Source organism: Leiobunum rupestre, chromosome 2 (assembly GCF_980474605.1).
Source record: "Leiobunum rupestre chromosome 2, qqLeiRupe1.1.hap1, whole genome shotgun sequence".
In the NCBI taxonomy this organism is placed as follows: Eukaryota; Metazoa; Arthropoda; class Arachnida; order Opiliones; family Sclerosomatidae; genus Leiobunum; species Leiobunum rupestre.
The window spans coordinates 75,637,581-75,659,460 of NC_143385.1; the positions used below are offsets into that span (position 1 = coordinate 75,637,581).

At 35.4% G+C, this 21,880-nt stretch overlaps 1 protein-coding gene across 2 annotated transcripts in view; it reads right to left on the minus strand.

The window, feature by feature from the left end:
- Window positions 1–7,460: 7,460 nt before the first annotated feature.
- Window positions 7,461–21,880, minus strand: part of clu (clustered mitochondria protein homolog) — a 54,147-nt gene continuing 39,727 nt past the window's right edge. The window contains exons 22-35 of one of the 2 annotated variants that reach the window (XM_090166372.1): window positions 21,261–21,338; window positions 21,053–21,123; window positions 17,755–17,827; window positions 17,528–17,689; window positions 16,802–16,868; window positions 16,456–16,733; window positions 15,721–15,912; window positions 14,389–14,469; window positions 13,524–13,649; window positions 13,155–13,240; window positions 12,947–13,076; window positions 10,602–10,736; window positions 9,922–9,995; window positions 7,461–9,529 (exon numbers count right to left, since the gene is read on the minus strand). In XM_090166372.1, the coding sequence (XP_090022498.1) occupies window positions 9,352–9,529; window positions 9,922–9,995; window positions 10,602–10,736; window positions 12,947–13,076; window positions 13,155–13,240; window positions 13,524–13,649; window positions 14,389–14,469; window positions 15,721–15,912; window positions 16,456–16,733; window positions 16,802–16,868; window positions 17,528–17,689; window positions 17,755–17,827; window positions 21,053–21,123; window positions 21,261–21,338 (1,731 nt within the window). In that variant the 3' untranslated portion in view covers window positions 7,461–9,351. Of the gene's footprint in view, window positions 9,530–9,921; window positions 9,996–10,598; window positions 10,737–12,946; window positions 13,077–13,154; window positions 13,241–13,523; window positions 13,650–14,388; window positions 14,470–15,720; window positions 15,913–16,455; window positions 16,734–16,801; window positions 16,869–17,527; window positions 17,690–17,754; window positions 17,828–21,052; window positions 21,124–21,260; window positions 21,339–21,880 lie in introns of both variants that reach the window. The other variant, XM_090166371.1, reaches the window with a different exon arrangement.

Here is a 21,880-nt window from a genome sequence, read left to right on the forward strand (position 1 = left end):
TCGAAACCGTGTGTGGTCAGTAGTAACAAATAAGTGTGGCACTTTCTTATCGAAACCGTGTATGGTCAGAAGTAATAAATAAGTGTGGCACTTTCTTATCGAAACCGTGTATGGTCAGAAGTAACAAATAAGTGTGGCACCTTTTATCGAAACCGTGTATGGTTAGAAGTAATAAGTAAGTGTGGCACTTCCTTATCGAAACCGTGTATGGTCAGAAGTAATAAATAAGTTGGCACTTTCTTATCGAAACCGTGTATGGTCAGAAGTAATAAGTAAGGGTGGCACTTTCTTATCGAAACCGTGTATGGTCAGAAGTTATAAATAAGTGTGGCACTTTCCTATCGAAACCGTGTATATTCAGAAGTAATAAATAAGTGTGGCACTTTCTTATCGAAGTCGTTTATGTGTGGCACAAAATAATATTATCGCCTTCTTGGCGAACTTGTATAGTTTGTATAGTTGGTCCAGAGATTTGGTCTCATTCGATAGAACTCTTTGACGCGCACGCAGTGCCGTTAATTTCCGCCCCCTCCGACCAACCCCCTTAAAGGGAGAGTGATCGAAAAAAACTATTTTTCTATAGAACAATAAAAGTATAAGATTGGAATCGTCTACGCTCGCGTCTACTTGAAAGAGTGAGACCAAAAAATTCAAAGCAGTCGAACTCAGGGCGTGTTGCAAAAGTCTGCTTTGCTAGAATCAAACATGTTAAGTTCAATGGGCTAGCACTTTGCCTAGCACTTTGGCAACAGGCCTTTAAGCTGAAAAGTATGCGACCATGGGAACAGAATCTCCGTCTTCCCATATTTGTAGTACATAAATACATTCTTGCAATAATATGATTTATGCAGTTGTTAATAATACATATTAAATATCTGCTCTAAGAAAATACTAATTTAATCACTGAGATAATATAAAATCACATGGCCTGAACAGCTTTTGTATTGGTTTGCCCACCCGGGTATCCTGAGGGTGGGCGGTGGCCACTCTTTAACATAGGATGGTAAATTATATATCAAACGCTAGGAAATCATATGGCCTCAACAGCTTTTGTATTGGTTTGCCCACCCGGGTATCCTGAGGGTGGGCGGTGACCACTCTTTAACATAGGATGGTAATTATATATCAAACGATAGGAAATCACATGGCCTCAACAGCTTTTAAATTGGTTTGCCCACCCGCGTATCCTGAGGGTGGGGGGTGGCCACTCTTAAAGGTAGGATGGTAAATTATATATCAAAAGATAGGAAATCACATGGCCTCAACAGCTTTTGTATTGGTTTGCCCACCCGCGTACCTGAGGGCGGGCGGCACCCACTAATTAACTTAGGATGGCAATTTATATATCAAACGATAAGAAATCACGTAGCCTCAACAGTTTTTGTATTAGTTTGCCTACCTGTGTCTACTAAGGGTGTATGGGTTTGCCCACTCGAATACACTGATGTGGAACTAATATTACGGTCTGGGCCCACTTGTTACTATTAGACGCGTTGAACATATGCATAGGTCAGATGACGAAAATTAAAATAGAGGGAATTTCGTTGAACTTTTAGAACTATAGAGTAGTATCGCTCGGTAGCTTTAGGCTATGGCCGCCATTTTGAATGCAGATTTTTATCTATAGGAAAAAACATGGGTGACGTCAACATACGTCACGCCGATATTACTCTATTGAAAAGGAAATGTTATGATTTGAAGACCAAGTGCGAGAGTATGCCAAATAATGCCAATATGTGCATAGTTGAAAACGAACTAATTAATATTAGTGCCAAGTTAAAAGAAACCACCTATGGACTGCATTGTAATGCAGTCCATAGGTGGTTCCTTTTAACTTAACATTGCTAATACTAATCTCCACCACTCTTCCCCTATTCGGCTTTCCGTTGCTATGCAACTCGATTGTTTTGAAAATTTTAATTATTTAGGCTTAGTTTCTCTATTCGGTGTTATAGTCGCAAGCCAGATTTCCCGCATGGTACTGACGAGTCCCAAATAGGACGAAATCGGTCTACCGTTGGAGTTTCTGGCTATTTTATTTAACTTTTCACTCGAAGATCTATTTGGTTCGAGTTTCGCGTCTTTTTGTTTCCTTGAAGATCTATCGGTACGAGCTATTAGTAAGTTTTTAAATTTTTTCAAATTTGTTTAGTGTTTAGCTTTACTATCCCTTTTCATAATGGACGAATCTACTAATTTTATTAATGTTAGTGCTAGTTTAGCTAGGAAAACTATTGTACAGATTTTCAAAGCGGTTTCTTAATTGGAAATTGCGTTGCATAAACGTACGATGGGGTTATGAGCGTCATGAGCAAACACGAGCACTACTACGCTCATCGGTTAAAACTAGTTTTGGTTAATTGCTGCTCTATTACATTGGCAGTGAGGGAATTGCTTGGTTTAGTTCAAGCAAACTACAATTTCCAAAGCAATTTGGTTATTAGAAGCTAATGTCTTGATGAATCCCAGAAAGAGCGGGGCTATGACTTCGTCCTTAAAATGCTCAACAAAGGGATAATTAAGACTTTCTAGTCTGGCCACATTGTCGATTAATCGTGATATATCGAATTATTTGAAAGCTAACCCAATGTTAGTGTTTGATGAATTCGAAGACTGTTCATCTTCGTTTATTTTATAGGTTTAAAACTTCTATTACAGTTCCCTGGATGTTTAGATAAATTTTTTATTTATTTATTTATGAAGTATAATACTTAAGCGGTCGGTCAAAATCAAATAGTGCCTACCCGGAAAAAAATCCTGACGGCGCTACTGTCTTTTCCTAGAAGGCGCCGGCAGAAACTCCTTGGCCTGCCTCTGACCAAGGATACAGTATCCTTGCCCTGACCATCCATCTCATGTCAAAAACTGTGTTGCCAGTCCAGTCTAAGCGACTTGGAAAGTAAACACTAAACAGAACCCATCATTAAGATCGGTAAATGACCAGAATATTACCGAAACAATTCGGTGTGGCTGCAATCCCAATTAGAAGACCTCCACCAGCCATATGTTGTAACCGGTAGGCACTCTTAATTGCAACCTCCTCTATTTTAAGATGGAGTGGTAGAATATTCAGGAGCACCTCCAGAGAAACGCTTTGGGCCGTTCTCATAGCTCCTATAATGCTGACACAGGCCAGCCTTTGTAGAGTACGTAATTCAGCCTGCACGGACTTAAGCACTACCTTAGACCACCAAACCACTGCTGTACATGTCAGCATGGGCCTGATTATCATAGTATAGATCCAATAAACAACCCTTGGGGCTAAGAACCCAAGACTTGCTTATGGTACTCCTTACTCTCCAGAATAACATTCTAGCCTTCCTGATACTAAGATCAAAATGAGGCTTCCATGTTAACTTACTGTCGAGAATGGCACCGAGATATTTTACATCAGTTGACTTGACCAAAATGGTCCCAAAGAATGAAACATCGTTGAACAAATCCTGTACCTTCCTCCGAGTGAAGGGAACCAGGCTTGTCTTATCAGGATTGACGGTGAGGCCCACCTCCCTACACTAGCATTCCTCAAAAATTAGAGCTTTCTCGTCATAGCCGAAATGGTTCCTGGGAATTTCCCAGTAATAATCATCGCGACATCGTCCACGTTATCAAAGCCGCGAAAGCTGTTCTTGTTTAGCCTCACTAAGAGTTCGTCCACAAGCAGGCACCACAGCAGGGGTGAGAGAACACCCCCATGGGGCAGCCCAGGCTAGTGGTGACCCTGAGATTCAACAAGCAAGGAGGCCGTCGCGACCTGATCAGTCAATATAGAATCGATCCATAGACACAACGTACTCATTGGTACCGAAACGCTTAGCAGCCTCAAGAATGACAACCTTAGAAACTTTATCAAAAGCCCCCTGATGCCCAGAAAAACTGCTAACACTATTTCTTTGAACTCAAATGCACGCTCAAAACAATTAATTATGCCATGAACGGTAGTCTCAGTATATTTTCCCTTTTGATAGGTATACTGAGCATTAGAGAGAGGTGTAACACTAAGAACCTCCTCTCTAATATGTATAAAAACTAATTTATTCAGAATTTTTTGGAGAAATGAAGTTCGACTGATTGGTCTAAATGCCTTTGCCTCGAGATAACTAGTTTTCCTGGGTTTAGGAATACAGATAACCTTTGAATGCTTCCAAGAGCTATTCAGGCCATATAGATTCTGCACAACACAGGACAGAGAACAACAATTTCCTCCTGCACTAGGATGGGTGAGACTCCATCCGGCCCAGAAGCCTTGTAGGGCTTAAATGACTTTATAGCCAACTTGTTTTGCCACAATCTATCTTTTTAGTTCTTTTGAGCCGAAGAGTCATTTGTATCAGTGACTTTAGAGTCTGGAAAGTGAACCTCCAGCCTATGTGTTATTGTCTCCTTTCCAGAACTGGAGTAACTACTATCCTTCAACTTAATAGTATGCAGTTGTTTTGTATTGTCAAGTGGTAAAATTTTGGCCTGGTTCGCTTCCCGGATGGCCTTACGGTAGGAAGTGAGGGTCTGCTTATAGGCTGACCAATCACCCGACCTCTTGGCTCTATTGAAAAGCTTGGGAGAATGGGAGTAGTTTTGCGAAGTCTACCAATCTCATTATTCCACTAAGGAACTTACCTTGGCTGGTTGGTAGATTTTGCTGGACAGTTTTGGTAGTAGGAGTCGATTATGGACTGTTGTATGTGATCAAGAGCCATTTCGAGCTCCAGCACAGAGGAGTTTAGAACCGCATCCTCGTAAATGAAGATCAAGGTCTTTCCTATTACTAGGCCAATTAGTTGATCTAGGATTTCGAATTTTGGTAACTACCTGAGCAGGATTGACCAAAACAGAAAAACCTATTTGCCTATGATCCGAAAGTGGCGGTTCATTAGACATTGTCTCACAGAGGGTAAAACATTTTCTGTGCACATAGTTAAATCATTAACCTCACTCCTGTTACTTGCAACAAAAGTTGGAAAATTACGTTTAGTGATAATGTAGTTAAGTACTAACCAAATGTTCCATTAAGCCATCACCACGTTGGTTGCAGTCACTGCTGCCCCATGCAATATGGTGAGCATTTGCATCACATCCCATGACAAGCTTCTTGCACGTTCTTTCACTGGTTCACCAGATTGGCAACCTCCTGTGATGGAGGGGACAAGGCATCATAGGGAAATTAACCTGAAGCCAGTGTTAATTCATCTTCTCCATCAGCGGCAGTGTCCCTAGATTGGTATAATGAAAGAGGAAGAGCTTGAATACCTCTTCGAATCAAAATACATGCCCTAGGTTTAGCAGAATTGTAGTCATAATATACCTGAATTTTTGATACCCAGGATTCTCCCATTATGGATCCAGGGCTCCTGTATGAGGGCCACATTTAGTCCCTCCACAGCAAACCTTCGACAGTGGACTGCCGATGGTGCCTTACAGTGATGCAGATTAATCTGAAACACCTTCATACGCATCCACAGTTGCCAGTGTTGGTGTTGGGTTACTCGCCGGACTGGGGGTGGGCAGAAGCAGCGCAAAGGTTTTTCAAAGGTGTACTAGTTATTTTGTGGCCCCTAAGAATTTTGTAGCCCTTAGCGGGAACCTGGGATTGACCATATTTCGCATAAGTGGTGAAATGGAAAAAACCCCAAAATTTTCCAGGAAGCGAGAAGAGCAAGGTCGATTCATTGTTGCGGCTCTCGTCGCGTTTACTGGACCCCCTACTGACCTTGTATCCGACCTGGAGGGGACACGTGCATGCCCAGAGTATTCCCCTAAATTCCCATAAGCCCCTTTCTTTTCTTTCCGTTCAACTTCTGCTCCCTTCCTCCCGAATCTATCTGTTTATGGTTTATTATCTTCTTATGTAAACGAATTGATTTTGAAAGATTTTTTCCAGAAAAAAAACTAACCCTACCCCCCCCTCACCAGCCAGACCACTCGCATCTCCACCTGAAGCCCCTGACGGTTGAGCTGACCCTTCTTTACCGGTGGATGTATTATCCACCACCGTAACGTCGGAGAACTTCTGGATTTTTCGTACAAACATCCTAAGTCTTGAAGGCGAGGTTGACCAGTTTCGGTAGTTCACTAGCTTTTATTACTTAAAGCTTCGTGCCCTCCAAAACACGGTCATTCTGGTCAAAGGCCTTCTTTAACCACTCCCCAGAAATTCCTGATGAGAGGAAGAAATGTTCCATCAACTCTCTCCAGAATCCCACACTGGACAGTGCCCATTTCCTCCTGTGATGGGGTTGTTCGGAAAGCTATCTTTCACAATGGCCATCTTAAGCAACCCTACTATGTCACTGTAGGACATAGGAGGCAGACGCTCCTTAGCCTTATTGGCTGCAGATTGGGAAGACCCAGGCGAGGGATTAGAGTCTTCCGACCTTAGCCTCTTAAGTGAAGAGGTTTCTTTGTCACCCAAGGGTGACTGAACCTCCTTCTTAGCAAGCCTTGCAGCCTTGCGGCGTGCATTGCCTAGGGGTGATTTTGAGTGTCGGGTAACATCTGATGATGACCCAGACTCCCCATCAACCCTTGCTCATTTTGGTTTTGTTTGTTATAGTCCATGAACGATCCCACGGGTATGGAGGAAAGTAAAAGGTCACCATCTGCTAGTCCTCCTCCCGGATAGATGGCTAGTTACAACGGGGTTTCACCTGGTTCCCCGAGGGGACCGTTAGTGATACCGTATTTTCGCTTCCCCTGTACCACTCAGCCCTCAGCACGATACCTTGGCATAAGGAAGAAGCAGAGCCTTAGTTGGCCAGCATGAAGAGTTACCCCTCCACCATGTAGAGGTTCACGGTTGCAGTTTAAATATTATTGTATAATGCTTGCAACGTAATAAACGGAATATCCCCTTAGTCCAATTTTCATATTTTTTTACCACATTCCAAGTACCTTCCAGATGACCAAATAATAGATCGCACATATTCAAGATTTTATTTAGTGTTCGGACTATTAACCCATTTTCAAAAATTAATGACGGACAAAGCGACCAATCATTAATGATTTCAGTAGACTCATTATCATAGAGTACTAATCATAGAATGTACTAATTTTCACAATTTTTATATATGTTAGTGGATAGTAAAAAGGAAAGCGATCGAGGTGGTCATTTACAAAAATGTCGGAAAAATTAATAATCGTAACGTCATAAACATACTGTGTACTAATTCTTATAATTTTTGGATACTACTTAAAAAAGCGTGGATACTACCAAGATACCGTCGAAAGCTCACGCACTAAATGGGGGCTTTTGGTACATTTTTGGTGAGCTAAAACCTACCTAGGTCTCTATTTTAAGCTTGTTGGCAAAAATGTGTAAAACCTTAGGTTCTTTTGCTAATTATTGTTCGAAGATTACTCAGATAATAATTTAAAATCATAAATTGAGGGATCCTTTAAAGGGGCTCCAAAGTTCGATGGCAAAAAAATGAGCATGCTTTTCACTCCCCCAACCCCTCACTCGGCCTTGGCAGAGGCGGGCAGAGTCAACCGTTAATTTCGCACTTTACTGACTTTACACACATTTTGCCACCGAAATTTGGAGCCCCTTTAATATTTAAGCATAAAATCGCAATTCATAGTGTATAAAATTTCCGTGTAATACATTAATCCATGGTAACATGAGTGTTCAAACCTCCATGGCTTATTTCCCCTAATAAAAGGAACTGTTCAATTCTCAAAGTTTTGGTAGCAGTAATTGAATTGGTGGTCAAAGATTATTCATAAACAAAAACACATTTTATTTCTATTGCCAAAAATTAATTTAGGTGGTGACTATGTCAGCCAAATTAAACAAAATAATTGGAATGTCTAATACACTCTAGTTTAAACCATTTAAATTTAAATTTGACTACCTGTAACTAGTCTACAGCCTTCAAAATTATAGTATTTTAAACACAATTTTTACCATGATCTCTATAATAAAGTTTAATCAGACATTAACATGGTAGTCTAGAAATATTGAGCAAAACAAACTAGCATCAGTATAATTACTGGTTTCTAAAATCTCTAGTAATTCCTTATAATAGGAAGAAAGAACTACCATTTGCTCGTAGCTTTGAACATCCGAAATGTTCCTTGATGAAAATAATTTGAATTAACAGAACAGTTTGGAACAAAAATCAGTGGTAAATAAAACAATGGAAAATATCTCTGTGACTACCAAATAATATAGCTCTAAATTACCTAAAATTTTAAAATGCAAAACTGACAACATAGATTCTTAAAGTATACATCAAAATAGCTTACCATCATCATTAACCAAAAGCTATAAATCAACCTCTGCTTTTAAACAAGAAATCAAGCCATATTGAGTGCTGATGTAAGCACCATACAAGTGAATTTTACCATTCATCATGGCACAGTAGGGACTAGTCACCTTCTTCAAACACTGAATTTCTGCTTAAGTTTCGTTAATAACAATTCTGTACTATTTCATTGCACAAAAAATGGACTGTTCTATAAAAATTAAAGGTAAATTACAACATTTTTTAGCTTTTAATTTTATTATAAGATCAAATTTCCACTGACAAACATTGGCTTGAATTTAAATTTATTCAACAAAGCTTGTATTACCAATAGAGACTAGAGACTTACTCACACATTTGTGTAACTTCCACTACTGAAGCAAGCCATTTTTGTGTATAACATCATTATTATTTTATAACATCAAAAACAAGCAACCAGATTTAAATGTACTACAGGATTTAATTTATTATCAATTAAAATTATAGCCTAAAAAATCAATAACCTTTAAATTTACAATGAATAGGGTGATTGTTCAATTGAGTTATTGATCAAAATTGTTTTATATTTCAGGAAATTAAGATCAAGTTTCAAAGAATTTTATAATATACCTACTATAAATTTGTTAAATTCCTAATATGAATTATGGAGGGTTTATAATTAAGGAACTAATATAGCTGGCACAAATTATAATGATTTTAAAATTTGGCGCCAATATTAAAACATTATATTAACAATGGCATATAACAGTGGAAAACTAATTGCATCTCTCGCAAATTGCAGGTTTCATAAACCTTTCGAAGAGTTTTGAAACAATTGTAAACATTATACTTTGAGGTTGTCAGTTTCCTAACATTTTTAATTCATTATTTTGAGTCTAACAACACGCCTTTCCTACACCAGCTACTCTAGCGTCTGATTAGCCTATACTCTGTCTTAGGCTATTTTTAACTAAAAAATGTGCTGGTCCACTATGTACAAAGTACCCACATCATACTGGACTTTCTACTACAATTCATTTTCCATCACCAAGTCAAATAGTAAAATTCTGATTTGCTTTCGTTGCATAAGTAGTCCTTGTATCATATAAAAGTATATAAGTTAAACGCACTATCTTCCATTACTTTTAGACTTTTCATCTAAAAGAGGTTCTGATGTCAAGTTCTTATTTTTGCCATCTTCAAGAGTTCCATTCTCCGTCTCCAGCTTCATTTCCTTATCATTACTTAAGCTTTCTCGTTGCTGTCGTCTTTCAAACTCAGCTCTGAATTCTTCTATATCTTGGTGGCTGAAATAAACAATTTTGTAAACTTTCAGATACTTGTAAATGTGAAAAAAATAGGGTCATAGTTGAAAAAAATTTAGTTGAGGTGTCAGAAGGGGGACTAAAAGTTCCTTATGAGCCAAAACTTTTAAGGTCATAAAATAACTAGCTAAGAATTTACCAAATATTAAAATTCTTTGGAAGATCCATGGGGAAATATACAATTAAAATTGAAACGGAGGAAACACATGGATATTTATAAAATTGTGTAAAATAATACATAGTGCATGTTTCCTCAGTTTAAATTTTAATTAAAAATTTACTAAATTACAACTGTTAAACCCACCTGTACATTAATCAGATTTGAAAATTATTTTAAAAAAGCACTAGTCCTACTACTAAAAAAAATATTGTACCTCAATTGAACAAAGAGAATTCCATTGATAATGTTTAACATCTCTAAGACACTGCTCATTGAAGGTGACTGAATCTGTGAATAATATTAGAATTAAAAAAGATCAATAATGGTATGTTACTTAAAAAATTTAGGTAAAGAAAAATTGAGTAAATGAATATAGAAATTATAAAACTCAAATAATTAGATTGTTTCTAATTTGTTTGTCTTTTTATGCTGTAAGTGGAAGCATATATAACATAATAACTCATAAGTATGCCAGAAAAGTATTTTCTTTAATGAAATTAAGTTCACCGAATATGACGTAAATTACGTCACTTCCAGCTCCATGACGAAAAATGGGTCATCAATTTTATAGAAGGGAATTGAAAATGCGCAGAATTCCTCGCGCATTTTTGGCTTTTAGCACAAGATTTGGTTTCCATATTAACCTTTTCAATAGCACAAGGATTATAAAAATATTAAGTTTTTGGATTCACTAATTGTATGTTTCATGTGAAACAAGGCCTCATTGTAATTTTTTTCAACAGAAATGTTATACAAAGACATACTTAAGAGCGATTATGTTACATATGGTGGAAGTAAACATAATGACTTTAGCATTGTACTCACATGTGACAACAGTAATACCATATTTATCTTTTCATAATTGTTTCCAATAACAGAACAAATTACTACTACCTGAATTGGTGGAAGTGAAGCCCCAGCAGTTCCTTTGTATATTTCATTCATAGTTTTTTGGAGAACCACAGCTTGGTGAGTTAAATGGCGTAAGCACTCGGAACTTTCCTTAGTTTTCTCATGCTCTTCCCCAAGCTTAGAAAAGGGAATATTGTTAGAAGTTACATAAAACACATTCTATGAAGAAAAAAGGTTATGTATCCAACTGAGAGTTTTTTACTGTGACCAAGGAGAGATAGGAATTTAAGAGGACTACTAAAAGAATTCCTAGAAGAAATACTATGGATTTGAAATATTTTGCTGTTATGCAGATCTTTTTAATGAAGCTGAGTTTTCCCTATAAGATGTCTCTTCTTTAGAACAATTACAGCTTATTGTGATAAATAAAAATCATTAGTTTTTCTATAAAGAAAACATGGATGGCTTGGCATCACCCTCCTACTCATTGTAACCCAGCAACTAAAAAGGCATTAAAAGTCGCTAGATGACTTGGACAAAGATGGCAGTTCCCTAATAGAGTAGTGCACAAAAATAGGTGAACAATTTGGAAACTTTCATTAACTATTTTCATTTTACTCTAAATCAAATATTGTCGGGCATAAAAAAACTGTAAAGGCCAATTCAAACGATCCAACATTTTTGCCAAACTTTGTTGGGGAGTGTAGTTTTAGACTCTGATTAAGGAAACACATTGAGTTTTTGTTCACAAAAAAATTTAAATTTATATTACTAAAGGGTAGTTACTGGAATCAAAAAGATGTGCAAAAAATTATGAGACTTAAGTATTTGGAGCTGAGCCTTCAATACTTGGGTGAAGTGCACTACAGCGGCCTTATCGAATTTTATATTAATTTTGGTTGCGCCTGATAGACCTTGTCACGTAGATGACGAGGGTATTTATTATTTTGGCCGCAAATGATTATTTAATTGTTTAACTTAATTATTTTAATTTTAAAAATTTCTCATTTTTATTGAATTTTATATTAATTTTGGTTGCGCCTCCTGATAGACCTTGTCACGTAGATGCCGAGGGTATTTTTTATTTTGGCCGCAAATTAGTATTTAATTGTTTAATTTAATTTTTTGAATTTTAAAAATTTCTCATTTTCATTGAATTTTATATTAATTTTGGTTGCGCCTGATAGACCTTGTCACGTAGATGCCGAGGGTAATTTTTATTTTGGCCGCAAATGATTATTTAATTTTTTAATGTAATTTTAAATTTCTAATTTTTGGGCATTTTCACGTGTTTTGTTGTACTTATTTCCGTCGTGTGTTCACCGACACCACAGTTTCGGTGTCCTAATGAATTCCACGTGATATTCCCTTCTTTTATAAAATCAATTACAGTTTTTGTTCATTTTCTCGGTGTTTTGTATTTTTGGGACACAAAGTTATATTCCCGTACTTTATCAAATCTATTACAGTTTTTGTTCATTTTCTCAGTGTTTTGTATTTTTGGGCCACAAAGTGATAATCCCGTACTTTATCAAATCTATTACAGTTTTTGTTCATTTTCTAGGTGTTTTCTATTTTTGGGCCATTTTTTTTGGGTTGAGATTAAAAGTATATACTTGATGCGTAAGGCTTGGTACTGTCCTCTAGGTCGCGTTATAGATGGCCCATCGCTTTTTTTTAGTATGGGGTTGGGGAGGCGCTGCGCGCCCCCAGCGCTTGAGCAAAGTGAGAGCACGGCACCGTCAGGCGCCAATACGGGGAATCTCAAAGGGCGTCAGGCGCCAATACGGGGAGTTTAGTATCGTCTTTTACGTGTTTTGGAAGTAATTATCTTCGTCGGGTTGTCGCCTACACCGCGGCTTGTAATGAGCGGAATGGGGCTGGGGCGTGTCAAAAATGTGGTGTCGACGGATACACGACGTAAATATTTATAGAAAAACATTACTAAACTCCTAAAATGACGCCTTTTTTTAAAAGTTAAGTTGAATAAAAAATTATCATTTGCGGCCGCAAAAAATTGGTTTAGTAATCAACGCGTCAAGTGCTACATTCTCCGCCACAAAAAATACAAAAACACGGTAATTCCCTAAAATTACTAAATTTTTAAAATTAAGTTAATTAATTTAATTATCATTTGCGGCCAAAAAAATAGTTTCGTAATCTACGCGTCAAGTGCTACATTCTCCAACAAAAAAAAAGAAATTACATGAGGCCGCTGTAGTGCAATTTTGGCCAAAACTTAGCCAACAAAAACGTTTGTGAGGCCAACAAAAACGTTTGTGAGGCCAACACATTTAAAATATTTTCTCCATTCAAACAGAGGAACTCAGTTTCCAACTCACGTTGTCGAAGAATATTTTGCATCATATGAATAGGCCTACAGTTACCTTTTGCTTGTAAACTGCATAGGTTTCTTTTTCATTTTGTAATGCTCCTCTAAAGTCTCCCATACAAGACTGAGTTCTGGCCACTAGGTGATAGCTCAATGCCACTTTTAGACCTTTGCTTCCATAATATCTTAAGCGTAAACACAAAACATAAGAAACCTTCAGAGGAATAGAAGTTTAAGCTAACAAAATAAAAGATTTTACTAACTTAATATTTAGTTTTAGAGCACTTTCCAAAAATCGCAAAGAAAGGTCATATTCACTAACTGCATGAAGAATGAGGCCAATGTTACTCTGAAAATGAAAATAAAACAAGACGTTGTATGAATACTGTTATGTTGTAAACGTGTTAATTGGTTTATCACAGGGGAAGTTCTAACAAAAATTAATATATTTTAACTGCCTTAGAGATACGTTTGCGAGTGTAGGTAATTTTTTTTTAAATTCTTAAGAAACCATTTAAAACAAAAATTCACGTTTCTACAATGATTAAACACTTGGGATGCATACACATTTTAACAAAAAATGTTTTGGTTTACTCAGGCAAGGCGAAATGTATGAACCAAATATATCTTACGTCAATTGTTGCTAATTCCGGATGATTTTCTCCACAGATGAGAACTGCTAAATATCTTGCTCTGTACAGAAGCTTAAGAGATGTGCTGATCTGTGAATTTGCAAAGCAGTACAAAGCTAAATGAACCTAAAAAAAATACATTTTCATCAGTTATGCTAAAACATAAATTTTATACAATGAAATTAATGAAAAAACAGTGTACCAGTTTAAAAATAATTTTTGGTATTCTGCATACATAATATAATAAGTTTTGTGACACTTCAAAAATTATTTAAAGGTATTTTTGTGTTTGTGGGAAAGTCAGAATTATAGAGAAATTGAACAAAAATATAAATATTTAATAAAAGGTTAAATCTGATTCAGTAAATGAAAATGTCTATCTCGCTTGGTCTATCTCCCTGTTCTCTTAAGTTTAAGTTTTATTCTGTTGTTGGGAGGTCAATGACCTTGATTATAGAATGAGGCGATATCTATACAATATATGTTATAATATACAGGTGCATGATATAGTATGCCATGAATATTATAGAATGTATAACAGGTATAAAGGAGTGTTAGATCATTCTGTAGAAAAGTAGATTTTAGATGTAAATAAAAGGTGTGATACTGGAACTAAAGAGAATATAGTTAAATGAAAATCTCAATCTACTGATTTTGTGGTTTAGCACAGCAAATCTACTATCTTCTACAAGTTTTAATTTTTTCTCTTTAGATCGAACAAGTTAAATTATATTTTATTGGACAAATTTTAAAGAAAAACCTGAATTGAACTAAAAAACCCAATAAAAAAACAATACTTTTGATACACTGCTACTTTAAAACCACAAAAATTGGTGAAATGACAAAAATAAAGTTACAAACTCACATATTCTGAGATCGTGCATGGATGATCAATACCATGAACTCTTTCACTCATTAAAACTGCTTTCTGTTGAAAGGCTAGAGCCTTAAAAAATATATAAATTTGAATAAATGTAAAATATTTTTGAGACTTACACAAAAGAAAATTAATATTTGAATAACTTTTTTTTATTTTCAGTAGCATTCAACCTGCCATTTATGTTAAATGCATTTCGGGGGGAAAAACGATTTATAAGATAATTATCCGATTTTTTCTAAAATAACAAATTTGCGCCTTTTTAACCGCATTCATGTACGAAATTGTCAGATGGGTCATCAAATATCAGTATAAATTAAAACGATACTATTGTTTCTCTCTATAAATAAAAATGACACTTTAAACTCTTATCCCTCCCCCGTTACATAAAAATTGAACGTTCCTTCAAGTAGATTAATTAAGTAAAAATTTAAATAAAAGCGTAGCCTCATTTAAAGATTAAAGATTTGGCAAGTAAAATATGAGTTTCTAAAAAAGGAATTAAAGATTATGGTGCAAGTTTAGGGAGTTTATCCTGCTTTATGTTCTTGTTTTATTTTAAAATCAATGAAAGTTATAACTTTTTCTGATAAAATTGAATTGCGACTTCATCATTAGTAAAACTTTTCAAACCTATATAGGTTAATAATCGGTAATGGCGGACCTAAAGTAAGTCAAACAATCTTAACATCAAAAAATTCGACAGCTAAATCTTTGATAAAATGTTAGAAACCTTGCTGGTTAACAATGAAAAGCATAGTTGAAGAAAATATGGTTCTTGCATTCTATATGCTAGTTTAATTTGTGAAATGAAGGAGCTTCGTTAAATTTGCATTTTTAAGATTTAATATTCTTAGTAAAACTAAGGGTCTGACATGTTTCGAACCGCTTGGCAGAACATCATCAGAGAACCCTAGTTTTACTAGGTATATTAAAACTTCTATATGCAAATTTAATGAATTAATGAAAAGCATATTATAAATAAATGCACTTGACATGTTCTATTGCACCACTTCATGTCATTAATTTAAAAATCAATCTTGGCTTCGTATAAGTTAAAACGTTTTATTACCATGGTTAAAAATATTAGTTTAATAATTGGTTAAAGCATGACTGATACTTCATGATATCATGAAGAATCAGTCATGCTTTAACCAATTATAAAACAATCTTGGCTTGTTTCTATGATTTTCTGATCAAAATATTACAATCAATTTACATCATAATAAAAACTGCCATTGCATGATAAATTACATATTAATATTGGAGATCTTATTAATAGAAATTATAACAAAATCTACACAAAATAATAAGCCTTACTTCGGCATGATCTCCCATGATATAGTTCAGCCTTGCTAGCATTCTTAAACATTGGGCAATTTCAGGATGCATAGCTCCATAAACATTATTGAGCAGATTAAGGGCTTCACTAATTAGTTCATATCCTTCCTTCAAGAATCCTTGTTGAATTTTCATTTGACCAGTTGAGTAAAAGTGGAAGGCATCAGTAGCCTAGTATGTTAAAAACAATGAAGCCTGGTAAGAACTTAATGATAAAATGACTTAATTTTATTATAATATGGTTTCTGTTCTTTGATGAAATTATTTGTTGTTAATAAGTTAAGTAGGTAATGATACAATGGAATATATTGCAGTACCAACAGTTAATTTTCTAATGGGCAACATAAATCTCATCTAATTTCCCTGACTTTTAACTCAATTAGCACTGTTTTTCTCTACCTTTTAGTAATTTGAATATTCGAGAAAAACAAAATTATGACAGGCATTAGTTTTGCCATATAAAATAATATGGTCGATAAAGCATTTGATCTCATTAGTTTCACCATGGTAAAAAATATTTTTGGCAACGAAAATCCAAATCATTTTCAATGGGGGTGTTATTAAAGTCTACTTAACCAAAAAGTTTCAACAAAATTTGAGAGAACCACCCCACACAGTTTCTTAGCAAACTAAGCCTTAATCTCCTCAATTATCATCTTCAAAAATGCTTGTTTCCACAAATTATAAGAAAAGTAAATACATGGAAAAACTTACACGTGGGCTAATGTGTTTTACAGTGGGGAAGACATTAATGATGTCATCCTCAGAAAAGGCGACTCTGTTGGTCTTATGCTCAAGGTTATATTCTCTGAGCAGTAGCTGAATGCCTACTTTAAGGCAGAAAGATCTGCAGATTGAGATCTTTTGAAGGCCATATAACTCTACAGCTGCATCCATGTTGTCTACTGCTAAAGTAAAGCCATAATAGGTGTCCAACTCGTATTTTAAGTTCTGCCACAGGCTTCTTGGTGTAAGTAGTGCCCATTCAGTCTCTAAATATTGATACCAGAAGAGTTAATATTTCATACTTAACAACAATTCCACGTAATATAATGCATACCTTGAGCAGAAAAAGGATTATGCTTATTTCGTTTCTTTCCTTTTCGTTTTGCAGATCTAAGCTGAAGCTGAAAAGTTAAAAATAAATCAAGTGTTGCAAATAATATAGAAATAAAAAATATATTAAAAAACACTAAAGCATGACATGCTTTGAAAGTTATTAAATGAAAGTTCTAAGGAGGGGTATACAAAATAATTTTTTTTCTCGAAAACAAAAATATTACCCTCGCAGTTTTTTGACTGCAACTAAAGCACGTATAGGGAATGCAGAAAAAAATTAAATTTTGAAAATTAAAAATGAGCTATTTTCGGGGTCAAAGGTCAACTATTTAAAACTTAATTTATTGTATTTTATCTTATATAAGGCATGAACCTAAGTGCTTTACATTGCGCTCTTCAATTCCTTTAAAATGAGCCCTCTTTCAAATTTTTGGGTTAAGTAGAAGCTGAGATAAAAAATGGTTAATGGTACGGTTCAATGTCATTTTCAAAAATGTGACTACACTGTATCTCAGCAACCGCTCAACCAATCTTGCTGAAAATTTCAGAATCGACTTCTACGGCCATAATAACATTAAATACAAGTTTTCACGAAATTTGGCGATGGTCGGGTGAACAAGTGGGAAAATCTGTCCTGGAATGACCCTATACCGACTTTAGTTTATTTACTGTACTAATCCAATGGTACTATTATAATAATGCAGCAGAAAAAGAAACCAAATCATACTTCTTCCGATGTAGCAGGCATTGGCAAACTTGTTGATGATGTAAGGAAGCAATTAAGGAAATGACTGATGGAGGCTGCGTGCATAACAGTTTCCACGCCTTGGAGGTAGATCATGAATAGGTGCTTTGCACTTCTACTTAAAAGTTCACCTACTGCGATGGTCTGAAACAATGAAATTTAAGACTATAATGTTTTAGTCAGTTAGGTTTAAGTCTTTGAAAACTTACATATATATACTGAAGTTTGGAAATTTTGCAGACCATTTCTGCAACTTTACCCAAGTAGCGTAAATTAATACCTCTAGAAATAAAAACCATACAAAAAAGAGCAGATTAAATAAAATGCAAATTCAATATTAAATATAAAAAATGAATGGATCTGCTTGAACCAAAAGGAAAATAAATTAATTGTTGATCGAAAATTGAGAGCGTGTTTCCCTAGTAAAACATATGCTTTTATTGCCAAGAAGTAATATTTCCGACAGCCAGGACTCATAAGTTACTATTTATATGGTGCTTTTTGGAAACTTTTCTCGAACGTAACATCGGTTTTTTGCTAAGCCTTAACATGCCAAAAAAAGTTTCCTGGTTAAAAGGAAACACTTGTTGCATAAAGTACTGCAAAAGTAATACGTTTAGTTCTAAAGAAATTAGTTTTCATCTTTTTCCGAAAGATAATTTTATACGAAATTAATTAACTCTGCCTCCATGAGAAGCCTTAAAATTGCCCAGTAATATAAAAATATTCCGTATAATTTAAATTATTTATACCATAAGAGGATGATAATAATAATAATATTATCTTCTTCTACTTAGTTTAAGTAATATTATATATTTTACCTTAAAATATATTATCGAAAATTAACATTAGTCGACACATTTCTTATCTGACGCAAAATTCTCATGAGGACAAAAACGCATCTCCAATTGGCTTAAATATGACTTTTTGGCTAGCCATTCTAACCGTTTAACCAACCGACCGGAAATAGTTCCTTCCCAGATGAATTTGGAGAGGAGAATAAAAACCGAGTATCTTTTATTGACGCGTCCATTGAAACGAACGCGGCTGGCTGAGATCGTGGACCGAAAAAGTGATAAGAAATTATTTAAGGTCTACAATGTGCACGCCGAGATTAACAAATCTGGGTATCTTGGCAATCGAACAAGAGGTACAAATTTAATATTCACCATTACATTAAAGAGTTCGCGTTGCAAAAAACACACAGTAAAATTTTAATTTTTAAACGACTTGAATCAACAGAGCAACAGAGTACCACAGAATTTTAACTGATTTTATGCTTAGTTGCGAAAATAGGGGGGCGGCAAATTTAGGGTCTGCCCCGGGTGGAAGAAATACACGCTACGCCACTGCTAATTGCCCCACCTTTTCTCCAAAATTCCAGATGTTACCATTGAACCTCATTAATATTATTTTCCCCTAGAAATGTCCAGGTATTGTAAGTTTATTTTCATAAAACCTGTCAAGTGCATATTTTTGTGGGTTATTTATGTGCAAACGGATTGGCGTTCCCTGGGAAAGAAATCAAAGCGCGACTTACTGTCGTCCTGGAATTGACGCTGACCTTAAGGGGGAAACTTCTAACACAGGAGACAGCTTCTAACTTTTAGATTGGCCAAGGAGTTTTGTAAAAAAAAGGGCATGACTCCGAAAGGATAAAACGGAGGACCAAAAAAAAGAGAAAAAGACGGACTCGACTGAAAGACCGGAGATAGTGAAGTCGCCTTCGAAACTTAAGAGACGTGCTATTATTTGCCTACACTATTTAACATTTCCATATGATTTGGTGTAACTAGTTTTGAATAAACTATAGCTTTATACTGATAAAGAAAAGAGAAAACGTTTATTTCCTAACATCTGAAAAATACAACATGTAACCTTGTGTGGCATACAAAAAGCAACTGCCTCAACTTTCAACCAGACGCCTTTACAGTGTTGCCAGGGCTAGATATAACTACGGCATGGAGTGATGATTAATAGGAGGAGCTTTACGCATTATGAAAGTCAACAAAACGTAAGTCGAGTTTCGCGTCGATACTAGAAGTGAATAAAAAGTCGCCTGTTAAAAGTAGAAGCTAATAAAAAGAACAGACCGAAAGATAAACGAACGAGGGCGGCCAATGCCAGTGAAAGAAAAGACCATGCACGCAAACGCGACGGAGAACACAATGAAGTGTCCGAGAACGTAGCCAAGGAAATCGGTTACGAAGAATGCGAAGTGTAACACAGGGTTGCCAGAAGAAACAGAACGATAAGTGTCCAAATGTTTATTAATATTGCACATTGGTAATCGTGTTAGTATATTTTGGGGGAATGTCAATATTAGATTAGTTAAGGGTATTTTGTATTAGGTAGTCTAGGGTAATTTTATGTTTTCTATTGCGTATGTTCTTTCAAGGGTATTATAGTCGTGTTAGCTATATTGTGTTTTATTGCATGTGCATTAGAGTATTTTGGGGAAATGTTTGTTCATGTTTAAGTTTTAATAGACCCATTAAAATGATGATTGTTTCAATGGTAATGCTTGGTGTGTAATTGTAGCCGTAAGGCCTACTGATCCAGATACCCGTAGAATAACAACACATTTGCTTGTCGCCTATTAAGAGAGCCAAGGTGGGCAAGAGGAACTCTGGAAGTTAAGTTATTTGTGGCCAGGGGGAGATGACGTTCGGTATGCAGCAAAGTTTTAAGATAAGTTGCTGCTACTAAAGGGAAGTCTCACCACAGTCGGGTTAGTGACAAAAGATTTCATAAGGTCACCTACTCTATGGGTTTTTAGCGTCCCAATATAATATTAAACATCAGAAAATTTTAGAAATTTGAAATAATAGAAAACAAATCTAATTTTTAATAGGGATGCTGGACTTTTAATTAAAAACTTATAATCTATAAATTGTAAATGGTTCCTCAATATGAAGCAAATATGCCATACAACATCCACACTAGTCATATTTCAACTTTAAGTGAAATATTTCTTTAACATTGCATTAGCGATCTCTATTGCTTAAAGCAAGTGTCGGTTCAACGTGTACTACCTATATTTTCAACAGATGTTGCTAGCGTCAAAATCAAAACCAAAAAACTTAAGCTACATTTGGACCCAAAAGGCCAGACATAAAAGTACCCCTAGAATCTATTTGCTTGTTTATAAATTTGACAATAACTTCAATCATACCAATTTTTAACAATATATATATGTATAATTTAGGTTAAAGTCCACTAAGTACAGTATAAGTTGCCTAATTATAATACTCTACACTGGTTCTTGGGCAAAATTATCTTTGCTCTATTTTTAATTTTAGTTTCCTGTGCCAATAATAAACAGCAGGAACCATTTTTTGAAGGTATCTGTTAGATTCATGGCCATCTATAATAACAAGGACCTTATAATAATACAGGTGGCAATGATAGTGCCGACATTTGCTTCAATTTCAGTTCATTCAAACATAACACTTCCATTTGGAAATCATTGATTCTCATCGATACAGTGCATAAAATGTAACAAACCTGTTATGAAGCGCTTCAGTCAAAGTTATGCCATCAAAAGGTTGTACTGTATGCTCTAGAAAATCTCTTATCTAAAAATGAAATAAGAATAATAATTTTTATAGAACTTTACAAAAAAATCCTCACTGAAAATATTTATTGGCAAAAAAAATCAGAAAAATTATACTGTTTAAGTGTTAAGGAAAATATTTGAGGAAATAAAACTTACTAAGCCAGGAATTTGAACAGTTAGTAAGAATTCTGCTGCATCTTTGACCAATTGGCGTTCTTTTTGTAGCTGTTCAATCTAAAAAAGTCAAAGATATTGGTTTCTAAAATTTAGGTTTTTCTACTAAAAGAATAAATGGCAAAATTAAACTACAGCGGCCTCATGTTTTTTGTGTTTCTTTGGCGGAGTATGTAGCACTTGACGCATAGATAACGAAGTGTTTTTTTAGGCCGCAAATGATAATTTTTTAATTAACTTAATTTTAAAAAAGGAGTAATTTTAGGGGATTAGTAACGATTTTCTGAAAAATAGTTTCGTCGTGTATCCGCCGACACCACATTTTTGGCGCCCCCAGGCCCCATTCTGATAATACATGGTGGGCCATCTGGAATCGTACCTAGTGGCATCATCGTAATTATTGAAATCGTATCAACTGAAATGGTAACAAAAATGAGGACTCAAAACTAAGACGTGTAAAACTAACACTAACTGAGTGAAAACTTGCAATTTTATTTTGCTGAAAAGTAACATGGACTCAAAACTAAGACGTGTAAAAGTAACACTAACTGAAACCAAGAGTGAAAAACGGTTAGTAACAAGCCACGGTGTAGGCGACAACA